General features: G+C 36.7%; 1 protein-coding gene across 1 annotated transcript in view; it reads right to left on the reverse strand.

The window, feature by feature from the left end:
• Positions 1–14009, reverse strand: part of NUS1 (NUS1 dehydrodolichyl diphosphate synthase subunit) — a 32236-nt gene that overhangs the window by 6203 nt on the left and 12024 nt on the right. The window contains exons 2-4 of the mRNA XM_012753853.2: positions 10235–10360; positions 9168–9317; positions 2511–2610 (exon numbers count right to left, since the gene is read on the reverse strand). Of these exons, the coding sequence (XP_012609307.2) occupies positions 2511–2610; positions 9168–9317; positions 10235–10360 (376 nt within the window). The remainder of the gene's footprint in view (positions 1–2510; positions 2611–9167; positions 9318–10234; positions 10361–14009) is intronic.

The following is a 14009-nucleotide window of genomic DNA, read 5'->3' on the forward strand; positions in this document are numbered from 1 at the left end:
AAACATTAGCCTTAGTTTTGCTTGGGTGGCTTGGACAGCTTCACCAGATGATTGGGGAACAGGAGGTAGGTAGGGAGGGAGGGAGAGAGAGAAACAAAAGAAAGACATAACCAAAGCTCACTACTCTGTTGCCCTGTCTGTGGTACCTGACATGTCAAGTTCAAAATACAGCTCTGTCATTGCTTTCGTGGCTTTGGTTAGTTATTTTACTCTGTGCTTCAATTTTTCAACGTGTAAAATGGTAAATTATTAATATTATAAGGATTAAATGAGTGAATACTTGTAAATTGCTGAGGACAGTGCCTGATACACAGCAAAAGCTAGTATTATTATTATTTGCCAGAGCATAAAGGATGATAAAGACTTTAAGGTGAATATCCTAGATCTCTTGATTCTTTTCTAGGTTATTTGCCAGAGTAGATTTCCTCCTATTCCTTTGTTTTTTTTTCTTTCCATTAGCAGCGTCTCCTTAGCAAAAACTAGGACTGATTAATCAGAGTGGATCCCGTTGTTTTCCCGGTTATTGATGACAACTCTCAGAATATCAAAAATTTGCAGCTATTTAAAAATAGAAGCATTGGCTCAAACAAAGGGCAAGGGTAGGTACTGTTGTTACTTGTTAAAATCCTAGAATGGATTCCTTATGAAGCACATATCAACAGAATAATTATTATCATAGCCATACTTTGAGTGACTGGTGATTACTAAGTATATGGTAGATCCTTTCATAGCTTCATATAAATAATCATATAAAATAGTTGTTAATGTTTCTCATTTTGCAGATGAAGAAAATGGGGAAGAAAATGGATTCAAGGAGTGCCTTTAGAAGCATTTCTTAAAGGACCCCTTCATGGACTTTAGAGAGATCCTCAATTCTTAAAGGTTTAACTAATTCCTGGGTACTGCTAATCCCCAAATATACATCTTTAGCCTTCAGTTCTCACCCAAGCACCAACTGTACATCTGTCCTACTAAGTGTTTGCATCTAAATAGTCTATGGCCTCAAAACCACCTACATCTTCCTTTCAAAAATCAATACTCCCTTCACTTTCTGGTTTCCTCTCAATAACACAATTAATTGCCCAGTCACTTAGATTTAAAAACTTAGGAGTCATTTCAGTTCTTCTCCAACTTTACCACAATTAGTAAAGTCTAGGCCTGCAATCACACCTGGTAACTACTTCTCATGACAGATAGAACTTGTAATATTTTCCTTCTATGATCCAGAATTTAAATATAGTTTAAGGCTACTAAGTCTCTCCTTTATTCTAAATCAGGGTCAGCAAATATAGCTCATGCACCCGATAACTATTTTTGTAAACAAGGTGTCATCAGAACAGTCACCTATTGCTTACATATTGTCTACGGTTGTTTACCTACACTAGCAGAGGTGAGTAGTTGCAAGAGACTGTATAGCCTGTGATGCCTAAAATATTTATTGTCTGGCCCTTTGCAGAAAAAGTCTGCCAAGTTCTATTCTAAATAAACAATTTCATTTTCTTTTTCCTTTTTTTTTTTGAGACAGAGTCTCACTCTATTGCCCAGGCTAGAATGCCATGGCGTCAGCCTAGCTTACAGCAACCCTCAAACTCCTGGGCTCAGGCGATCCTTCTACCTCAGCCTCCAAAGTAGCTGGGACTTCAGGCATGCGCCATCATGCCCGGCTAATTTTTTCTATATATTTTTTTAGTTGTCCAGTTAATTTCTTTCTATTTTTTTAGTAGAGACGGGGTCTTACTCTTGCTCAGGTTAGTCTCGAACTCCCAAGCTCAAACAATCTGCCCGCCTGGGCTTCCTAGAGTGCTAGGATTACAGGCATGAGCCACCGCGCCCAGCCAACAATTTAATTTTCTTCACTGTATTTCATCTAACTTATATAGCTGCAGACTCTCCACTTGACTTTTACTTTATCCTTTCCCGAATCCAATCTAATACATAACTACCAAACAAATCTTCCAAAATCACCATTCCCACATTATCTACAGGCTCAACAGTTTCCTGCTGCCTGTCTCCCATTATACACATTCCTTATGCTGGCATTTCAAAACTTCCAAGCTTCAACATCCCTAAACTATTTGATTTCATCTCATTCTACTGCCTAACACTGACTCTGTGTTGTGGCTAATTCTCTATTTCTTTAAAACACACCTAGATTTTCTTTTCTTCCCTTCCCACCCCCTATATTTCCCACCTATTCTCTAAATACAAAAATTCTACCCATTTTATATACCCTAGATCAAGTCATACCTTTCTGTTGAATCTACAACTCTGCTACACAGAGATATTTTCTCACTTCTGATCTCCTAGGATAATAAACCAAACATATGCACAACCATACAGTCTCTTGTGTCTAATTTATGTCTTTATTTTACCACTGATACTGTAAAATATCTGAGGTAAAGTATCCAGTCTAATAATTCTTTGAGAATTCCCACTAGATCTAATACAATGCTAGGCTCAGGAAACATTTGCTAAATTGAAACAAAGTCAATGAACTTTTAATTACTTACATAATCTCAGTCAATCTGATGTGCCAGGGAAGAAAGCCTAATGTGCTGTCCACAGGACCAAACTTCAATACTAAATCAGGATCAGGGAAACCATTTGAACCTTAGAAATAAAGAAATATACACGAATTTAACATGCATTGCTTACAAAAAAAAAAAAACACCCACAAAGATCCGGGGCAAATCTAATTGGTTTCTTATGCTTTAACTGTTTTCCTCAAAAGCTTTATCTGTATGACTCTATGCACCCCCACTCTCCTCCGCAACAGATACTTTAGTATCTATGTTCACTCCAGGTGTGGAAGTTTTCTCAAAAGTCCATTTAACTGGATTGATTATCTGATATGATGGGGTAACCCAACTCCCACTCTAAACCCAATGATACCCTCCAAATCCCATCCATCTTCCAAGACTCAACTTAGGTGTTCCCTTGGAATCCTGGGAAAGGCCCTGCTCTAAGGGCACAGTAGCTTGATTCTGGCCACAGAATCAAATAGCTTCAGAGATGAAAAGGAACTTAAATATCTACTCTCCTTCCTTCCCTTATGCCCTTCATTTTATAGATAAGGACTGAGAAAGACCAATTCCTAGCAGTACAAATGTCTTCAGTGCTTCCCAGAGGCTGAGCACCCTCAGAGGGGAAAGGAGACCAAACACCTGCCTCAACAAGGGTATGATCATTTTTATCTCTTTTATGAACTGGTTCCCATATGAGACCTGGCTTGGGGAAAAAAGGGAGAGGAATGTTTCAGCTGCTTAAAAACAAAGTTTGAAGAGTCACTGGTATAACAGAAAAGATACTATAATCCAAGAGACCCAGGTTCTAAGAGTTCCTAATATCCTCAGTTCTGTCACTAACTCGCTTGTCATACAATCTCTCTAGGGCTAGTTCCTTCATTTGTCAAGTAAGGAGACTAGATTAGGCAGGCCTGTTCAGCAGTAATATTGAAGTATTATTTCCATAACAAAATGCCTTTAAAAGTCCATGTTGGTAGAGTGAATGGACTAAGGAAGAACACCACATATTCCTCTGTCACCTAAAAAGCAATTAATCCTCTTTAGTAAAAAATGACCAGAAAGAACTTCTGACTAATAGTGATATGAAGAGGGTGACAAATTCTCTCTTCAAAAAATATGTATTAGGCCAAGTGCGGTGGCTCACGCCTGTAATCCTAGCACTCTGGGAGGCAAAGGCGGATGGATCACTCAAAGTCAGGAGTTCGAAACCAGCCCAAGCAAGAGTAAGACCCCCCCGTCTCTACTAAAAATAGAAAGAAATCAATTGACCAACCAAAAATATACAAAAAAAATTAGCCAGGCATGGTGGCGCATGCCTGTAGTCCCAACTACTCGGGAGGCTGAGGCAGAAGGATGGCTTGAGCCCAGGAGTTTGAGGTTGCTGTGAGTTAAGCTGATGCAATGGCACTCTAGCCTGGGCAACACAGTGAGACTCTGTCTCAAAAAAAAAAAAAAAAAGTATTAAACTGGACAAAACCAATTATTCAGGAGTACTAGATATTGCTCAAAGGCAAACAATTGTTCTTTAAAAAAACAAAACAATTAGCTACAGCTTCAGGTAAGAATGGTAAGAGTCCATGGCCTTCCTATCTGGGACTGTTCCAACTCCCACATCATGACCACCAATCAATGGGAGAGAACTACCAATCAGCAGCATGGGCTAACAGCAAGAACTAGCAGATTTGCCACTTGCTGCTGAAAGATATGGACTCAATTTGGAACTGGAGGTTGTAGTCAGAAGGGAGAGAGAGAACAACAAAAATCTATGGTTTGCCAGTTAAAAGTGGGAAAATCAAAAAGGAATGAATGAGGAAAACCTATCATTTTCCTAGCCTGAGGTTATAGGCCCAGTTTGTAAAACTGCAAGAAATTTACCAGGGAGATCCTATAAGTAAGAGTTCAGATAAACTCTCACACATCCATGGCTGACTGGGAAACTACATACACACTAAGGGGGAAGGAATGTGGGGGACAGGAAGTAAGCCCAGTGAAAAGCAAAAGCCAAGGAGACTTGAGAACTGGTGGTAACTGAATGCACTTTCAAATTCCACACAGAAATCACTGAAGTCTTAAGGTGTCTAAGTACAACCAGTGTGCAAATCATTTGCTGACTACTAAGCTATGCAGATTCAGGAAACCAGATTAAAAAAAAAATAAAAAAAAAAAAACTGAGCAGAGATAGCAGTGGTCAACTTTATTTATAGACAACATGACCTTGTATTTAGAAAATTCTAAGTCTCTACAAAAAGAACTACTAGTACTATTTGGTGAATTTTAGCAAGGTTGCAGGATACAAAAAAATCAATATTAAAATACAAGTGTATTCCCAAATACTATCAATAAACAATCTGAAAATAAAATTAAGAAAATCCATTAAAAATAGCATCAAGAAAAATGAAATACTTAGGAATAAATTTAACAAAAGAAGTAGAAACTCTATACCCTGAAATTACAAAACATTGTTTTAAGAAAAATTAAGACTCAAATAAATGGACAGATATAAGATATTCATGGATTGGCAGACTCAATAGTATTAAGATGGCAATTCTCCCCCAAATGAGATACAGGCTCAATCCATATCAAAATCCCAGCAGGGTTTTTTTTTTTTGGAAATTGAAAAAGCTGATCCCAAAATATATACGAAAATACAAAGGGCCCTGAATAGACAAAACACACTTTGAAAAAGAAAGTCAAACTTGTAGGACTTATACTACTGATTTTAAAACTCACCATAAAAGACAACAATAATCAAGACAATTTGGATTTAAGGACAGATATAAAGATGAACAGAATAGGCCGGGATTACACACCTGTAATCCTAGCTCTCTGGGAGGCCGAGGCGGGCAGATTGCTCAAGGTCAGGAGTTCGAAACCAGCCTGAGCAAGAGCGAGACCCCGTCTCTACTATAAACAGAAAGAAATTAATTGGCCAACTAATATATATAGAAAAAATTAGCCGGGCATGGTGGTGCATGCCTGTAGTCCCAGCTACTCGGGAGGCTGAGGCAACAGAATCACTTGAGCCCAGGAGTTTGAGGTTGCTGTGAGCTAGGCTGACGCCACGGCACTCACTCTAGCCTGGGTAACAAAGTGAGACTCTGTCTCAAAAAAAAAAAAAAAGATGAACAGAATAGAATAGAAAGCCCAGATATAAACTCACAGATTTTCAACAAAGGAACCACAGTAATCCAACATCCTTCAGTGACAAAATAACCAGTAACATTTACTTCACACCATTCACAAAAGTTAAGTCAAAATGTATTATTGTGACTTTGGGTTAGGCAAAGATCTTAGGTATCAATCAAATGCATGATCCATAAAAGAAAATATTAACAAATTGGATTCATAAAAATTAAACACTTTAGGTTCATGCCTGTAATCCTAGCACTCTGGGAGGCAGAGATGGACGGATCATTTGAGCTCGGGAGTTTGAGACTAGCCTGAGCAAGAGCGAGACCCCGTCTCTACTAAAAAATAGAAAGAAATTAGCTGGACAACTAAAAATATATATATAAAAAAATTAGCCGGGCATGGTGGTGCATGCCTGTAGTCCCAGATACTCAGGAGGCTGAGGCAGAAGGATTGCTTGAGCCCAGGTATTTGAGATTGCTGTGAACTAGGCTGACACCATGGTACTCTAGCCCCAAGCAACAGAATGAGACTCTGTCTCAAAAAAAAAAAAAAAAAACAAAAGAAAAGAAAAGAAAGAAAAAAATTAAACACTTTAAAATAAACCATTAAGAAAACAAAAAAGCCATGGACTAGAAGTATTTGCAAATCATATCTTATATCACTGATGATAGACTTGCATCCAGAATATATAAAAACCTCTTAAAACCCAATAATATCACAAATTCATTAAAAATATGCAAAATATTTGAACAGACATTTCAAAGAAGATACAGATGGCAAATTAGCACGTGAAAAATGCTCAACATCATTAGTCATTAGGAAAATCTGAATTAAAACCACAACAGGCGGGCATGGTGGCGCATGCCTGTAGTCCCAGCTACTCGGGAGGCTGAGGCAGTAGGATCGCTGAGCCCAGGAGATTGAGGTTGCTGTGAGCCAGGCTGATGTCACGGCACTCACTCTAGCCTGGGCAACAAAGTGAGACTCTGTCTCAAAAAAAAAAAAAACCACAACAGGGCCGGCGCGGTGGCTCACGCCTGTAATCCTAGCACTCTGGGAGGCCGAGGCGGGCGGATTGCTCGAGGTCAGGAGTTCGAGAACAGCCTGAGCAAGAGCGAGACCCCGTCTCTACTATAAATAGAAAGAAATTAATTGGCTAACTAATATATATAGAAAGAACTAGCCGGGCATGGTGGCACATGCCTGTAGTCCCAGCTACTTGGGAGGCTGAAGCAGGAGGATCCCTTGAGCCCAGGAGTTTGAGGTTGCTGTGAGTGAGGCTGACGCCACGGCACTCACTCTAGCCTGGGCAACAAAGTGAGACTCTGTCTCAAAAAAAAAAAAAAAAAAAACCAAACCACAACAAAATACTATTATATACCCACTAGAATAGCTAAAATTTTTAAAAAACCAACCTGACTTAGCAAGAACGTGGAGAAACTATAACCTCTACATTGCTGATAGAGATATGAAATGTATGGCCCATTGGGAAAAAAGTTGGGCAGTTTCTTATAAAGTTAAACACTCACTCACCACACAATATAGGAACCCCAGTGTCATGTATCTACCCAAGAGAAAAAAAACCATGTCCACACAAAAACTTGTATTCAAATGGTCATGGCAGCATTATTAAAAAACTGGAAACAAACCTGATGTACATCAACTGATGAATGAATAAACAAAATGTGGTATGTCCATAAAACAGAATACTATTCACCAATAAAAAGTAATGAACTACCAATGCATTCAACACAGATGAACCTAAAAAATATGCTTAGTAAACAAAGCAAAACATAAAGACTACATATTTGTATAATTCGTTTTATATAAAATTTCTAGAAAAGGCAAAAGTATACCTGGAAAGCAGACCAGTGGCTACTGCTTTGGTGGGGGAAGGAATGGGGACTGTGTGCAGTCACAAGGGAACTTTTAGGGGTGACACTGTTCAGAGTGCTCGCTTCTGTTAGTTAACTTAGGACTTTGTACATTTTCATTTATTATGAGTCTACAATCCTTGAAGGCAACACCTGGGCTTAACACTTTAGCGCTTTTCCATGGACTATCTGAAGCCCACCTCTGGGCTCTACACCAACTTACAGGATGTCCTTATAAACTGCTCTCTGGTTAAGGCCTCATAGAGTCCAGGAAACAGGCAACATCCCAGTAATCTAAACTCATCGAGCCCCTTCAATGGTCTATTACTCATTGAGTCTGAATATATAGGCAATGGCAGAGTAGAGAATACAAGAGAGTGTAAGAAGTGATTGGTCAATGAAAGTATGGAGACAGCAAGACCAAGAGGACAGAGAAGGACTGTGCTCTGTGCTCTGACATGTAATCAAAGTAGAAGAAACAAAGTATGAAGAGTTAAGTATTACAAATGAGTTAGACAGAAAATGCATGATTAATAATTAAGGTAAATGGACACTCTTATGTGAATGAATAAACAAATGTTTTTTCATTTAAATGTCTGAAACTGTACAGGTACAGAAGCTATTAATGGACATGAATTTGTCAGAGAGACTATCTTTCTTTAAAAGGATCAAAGATAGTGCTAATAAGCAGAAGTACCATGAAGTTAAGGCAAAAAGTTCCTAGAGGCTCTAGACAGAATAAGCAAACCAAAAGCTTTGATAAACAGCTGAAGAAAAAAATAAAATGGTATTTTTTGTTAGTATGATAAATATGGTGGCATATCTGGTATACAGCACAATAGAAAGGATACTAAAAAAGAAGTCATGCACTCCTCATCAGTATTAGGAATTTCCATGGAAGAAGAGGTTTGCATGCTGGTAATGCAACCTTTGAAACTTTGTAAAGGAAACATATATGTATATATTTATGTATATGTAAGTATGTGAATGTATGCATTTTGCATTCCATATGAAGAAAATGCCACTTCTGTTTAAGTTATTCGATGTAGGTTTGCGCTTTTGAGATTTACTGGTGAAAGCAGTGATGAAAATAAAGGAACCTTCTCTCATCTTCCTACCCTGTCCTCCCTCTAATGAAATCATATTAAGTTTTTTTTTTCTATTTTTGTAATATTATACAACTTTTTTAAAAGGCATCATTTTGGAGGGTCTAAAATTATCTGATTAAACATAAATTAAAAAATAAAATAAAATAAAAAGGAGTCATGGATGATAGTAAGATTATATTCCTGGGAGCACCTCATAAAAAGCTGTTAAGTTCAAACTTGAAAGTTCAAACTAAAAACAGTGGGGACAGGACAAGGAAGGCTGACAAGCAGAAGCCCTAGTTTTAAGAATATTCCTCAATACAAAAAATCCTCAAAAGTCCTCTCCTGAAGACCTCATGCAAATGAGTTGTTCATTATCTCAAAACCATTTTCACATGTGGGTCTTTATGTTTCAGAAATATAACAGGCAGAACAAAAAAAAATCAGGTCCGGCTTTATAGTGTGAAAGGAATGTAAATATTTTCTTTCATACTGTATCCTTGTGGGACAAAGCTAAAAACATATTGTATAAAACATATATGACTTACTAAGTAAACTGTCTAACATAGCTACATCCAAATCTGTGTGTCTCTTTTGCTGCTGGGCGACTAACTGGCAAAAGTCCTGAGCAGCTCTCACAATATCTGCTTTTCCATCTTCTGGGGACAGCACCTTGACTGCTGAATGGCAACTTAAAACTAGAGGGAAAAACAAACAAGATATTTTTTAAAACACTCTCTTTCAGATATATTTCAAAATCAGTGTTAATAAATACTAAGTTTGGACCAAAATAACAGTATAATTCCTACAGTAATTAGGATCAGTTAAGCCCTTCAATTACAATATCAAAACAGACTTAGCTATTTTCTTCTGAAAGGATCCATGCACCCTAAATCACATTTATATACTGACTTCTTCTCAAAGTGCTCAGAATGATATTAGATTTTGACTAAATTTTCTAAAAAATAGGAATTTTAACTACAGGCTAGTTAATTTTCACACATCAAAAATTCTATCTATAATTATGGTACAGTTGGCAGTAACACAGGATAAAAGAAAAAATAAAGATTGTAGAAAAACTGTGTTACAGTGGAATATGTCTTGTCTACAGCACACACATTATCAAATTCTGAATCTATGGGGGCTATTTTACAACTGATTGGATTCTAATGAAAAATTCTTATCTATAGACATACAAATTCTTTCTTGTCTTGTAGAGGGTTCAATTATCTTCCCTCTCATTCCATAGAAAAACCAAATTTGTCTCTATTTTCATATTCGTTTCAATATTCATGATCTATAAACACATCCATTCTTTGGATCCTCAGTGGAACCAGTTATAAAATCTGCCCAGTTAAATAAAATCTTTAACACATGTTCACTTTTTAATATTGGTATGAGAATCATTATTTTATCTTTTTCTGAAAATTACCTTTTAACAAGATGAACAGGGAAGAGTCTAAATCTGATGATTAAAGATGTTGACAGTAAGGACTAACAGATTGATAATAAAGATTAACAGAGCAAAGTGAAATAAATAAGTAAAAAAAATAACCCTGAAACACAAAATATACATCTTCATAAGTTACATATTCAATTTTACACTCATGCTTACCTTGATCATCTTTGTCATTACTATTTGCAAACTCAGGTGAGTATTTCGAACAATCTAGGCCCAGAAGTTCCTGCTGTTGTTTTAAAATTTCATCCATTAATCTGGAATTATTTCTTTTGAAAATACCTTAAAAAGAAAAAAATAAAATAAATCATGATTAGGTTAATTTCTCCTCTTCAATGATTAATGGATGCTTGTTGTGAAAACAATACTAGATCCAGAACTGAAAAAAATTCCAAAGAAAGTAGTAATGACTAATCCTAACCAGGAATCTAAAAGGAAAACATGACGACAAAACTTTATTAATACAAGAGTCTGGCTTCAAGCTAAAGAGGACAGGCGCAAATATTTAGTGGCAACATGAATATTTAAGAAATTTGACTTAGCAAAAAGTCAAAAGTTTTAAGAGATCACTTACTTGAAACTTTTATTTACCACTTAAGAAACTGAGATCCAATGTCCTTAAGGGACCTGTCCAAGAATTTATAAATTGTAGCAGTGGTCTTTTTTTCTTTCTAATTTTTTTTTATTTTGGTATATCACAGGGGTACAAATGTTTAGATTACATATATTGCCTTTGGCCCACTCAAGTCAGAGCTTCAAGCATTTCCATTCCCCAGACAGTATGCACCATACCCATTAGGTGTGAATAAATCCATCCGCTCTTCCCCCCTTCCACCTGCCCGACATCTGGTGAATGTTACTACTATATGTGCACTTAAGTGGTCAGTTAAGTCAGTTAATACCAATTTGATGGTGAGTACATATGATGCTTATTTTTCCATTCTTGTGATACTTCATTTAGTAGAATGGGCTCTAGCTCTATCCAGGATAATACTGCAACAGTGGTCTTGAGACCACAGATTTACTATGTGCATTAAATTACTGCCTCAATTTGATTAAGTTTTTTTAATCTCAAGAGGAACTAATAATGAATTATATAAAAAGTAGAGAACAGACAAAATAACAAAACCAAAGTTTTAGTAAATTCAAACAAAGCAGGAAACTAAACTATATAAAACAGTATTTGATACTCTCCAACTATATAAAGAAAACTTAATAGTTTACCACATTATTGTGAAAGACAAAGGACCTACATGACACACATTTAATATAAAACTAATATACAGCTCTAACTAAAAAAAGGCAACAAGTTTTTGACTATTTTTAAAGAGACAGCTTTCTAGTGACCACTGCCTTTTTGATCTTTATCAAGTGTTCCTACTCTGTACTCAGACCTGACTTTAAAGCAGTTCAAAGATTAACTGGGAGAGAGAACACAGAAAAAAAAAATTTAAAAATAGAAATAACAACAATTATATAATGAAAATATAGCACAGAATCTGCTGATATATAATGTATACAGATGCCAAGCTGGTAGTATATATGTAACAGCATTTATAAAAGCAGTCTCTTTTGGTGTGGGAAGGTTTGTAAAATAATCAAGACTTGAGTTGAGCTAATTCAGAAAGCTGAAAAGAAGAAAACAGAGAGGATATTACATGGGGAAAATGCTTAAGAAAAAGTATGAGTTTAGAATGTTCAAAAGATAGGCAAACGCTGCTGATACAAAGATCTGAGAAGAGGGGTGAGGGAACAGTCCTAACTTTTCTTTCTTCAGGCCAACCAAATGGATAACCAACAATTTCTGAGCAACATGGAAATATATGTCTTTTAGCAGAATTAACGTAGCAACAGCATAGAAAAGGCCAAGCAGCAGACTACCACAGTAATCTATACATAATCTGTTGAGGAAATGGAAAAGAAGGATTCACCATGAAGGAAGAATTGAGAGAATATGGTACATAACTGACTCACAGGTGAATGTAGAAAATTTCCTGGCTTTTGTCCTAGTCCTAGGTAGCAAAAAATGATAACATGTTTTAAAAGTGAGGAAATTCTACAAAAAGAATAGGTTTGAAGGAAAAGATAAGTTCAGTTCTAGACAGCTGATGAGAGAATATACTAAGGTGGGAATTACTATAAAAGTGATTGAGAGACAAGAGACAGAAGGATACTCAAAGAGGTTACATAAGCACCATGTGGGTAGGGATCTTATCTGTTTTGCTTGCCAGGGCCTAGTACAGTAACTGGTACATAGCAAACACTCAACAAATAAATGTCTGCTGAAAAGATAAAAACTCAGAGACTGAGATGTAGACATACATTTCGGAGTCATCCACCTTTAAGATGAGAAAGCTGTACACACAAGAAATAATAAATAAGATTTCAAAGGTAATTAGGTATAGGTGGAGAAAAGCAGAGGGCTAAGATATGACTCCTTATGAATGCCCACAATTATTATGAAAGTTAATAATCATAAGACTCTTAAGTTTGGAAATTTAAAAGGGAAAATTTTGAAAGATCCATATCCAGAGCAAGATTAAATAAAAAATATATTACTGAATACTCACAAAATTTTTAAAGGAAGGTGGTTAATATCAGGAGCTATCCAAATGGCAATAATAAATATTAATACTTGTACAATAATACAGATTTGCAGGATATAATCATTACCTTCAAATCAATCATAAAATTCAAATGTACAATACAAAAAGCATATACTACAAAACAGTATATAAGTATATAATACAGGTGTACGAATGTTACAAGACTTCCGATTATTCATGCAGGTATAGAATACACAAGTTAGACCACACTTTAGTCTATACTGTAGGTATAAATTACGGAAATCATTTGAATTTTGAAAATTTCTTAATTTAAAAATAATGCAGGCCGGGCACGGTGGCTCACGCCTGTAATCCTAGCACTTTGGGAGGCCGAGGCGGGCGGATTGCTCAAGGTCAGGAGTTCGAAACCAGCCTGAGCGAGACCCCGTCTCTACCAAAAATAGAAATAAATTAATTGACCAACTAAAAATATATATACAAAAAATTAGCCGGGCATGGTGGCGCATGCCTGTAGTCCCAGCTACTCGGGAGGCTGAGGCAGTAGGATCGCTGAGCCCCGGAGATTGAGGTTACTGTGAGCCAGGCTGATGCCACGGCACTCACTCTAGCCTGGGCAACAAAGTGAGACTCTGTCTCAAAAAAAAAAAAAAAAAAAAAAAAAAAAAAAATAATGCAAAACCTCCCCAACATTCCAGCCAAAACATGAGTTCATTAAAAACAAAATGGTAAGGCCGGGCGCGGTGGCTCACGCCTGTAATCCTAGCTCTCTGGGAGGCCGAGGCGGGTGGATTGCTCGAGGTCGGGAGTTCAAAAAACAAAATGGTAAAAAAAAAAAAAAAAAAAAAAAATGGTAAATGAATCTATTTCCCATATAAAGATTTATTCATTTTAACAGTAACTCAACACTAGAACTCTTGCTTTGTGTACTCACATCATATCAATCTCATTCTTTGATATTCTTTTTAAAAACCTACATTTTAGTTCTCACTAATTTGCTCATCTTTACCTTAGCCTCCAGATTACAGTGGGAGATCTTTTCAGGAACTCTTGCTCTCTTCAAAGCAACTGATGACATTCTTAATCACCAAATGGTTACTACCTCCTCTAAAGCTTTATTCCCCCCTTTTCAACTTTTCTGAAGCATTATCATTAATGACCACCCTACTTTCTTCTCAAAATTCTATCCTCATCCCAGCTTATCTGAATGTCCTCTCCTGGTTCAACTCTCAATTTGTTCCTTTGAATGGCCCCTTCTCACTTTCCACTGAATCCTTTTCCTCTTTCCACCTCTAAATGGAGATTATTCCTCAGGGTTCCTATCTCAGCCCTTTCTTTCTATCCATGTGCTCTTCCTTCTCTGAGTC

This window comes from Microcebus murinus, chromosome 5 (assembly GCF_040939455.1).
Source record: "Microcebus murinus isolate Inina chromosome 5, M.murinus_Inina_mat1.0, whole genome shotgun sequence".
NCBI lineage: Eukaryota > Metazoa > Chordata > Mammalia > Primates > Cheirogaleidae > Microcebus > Microcebus murinus.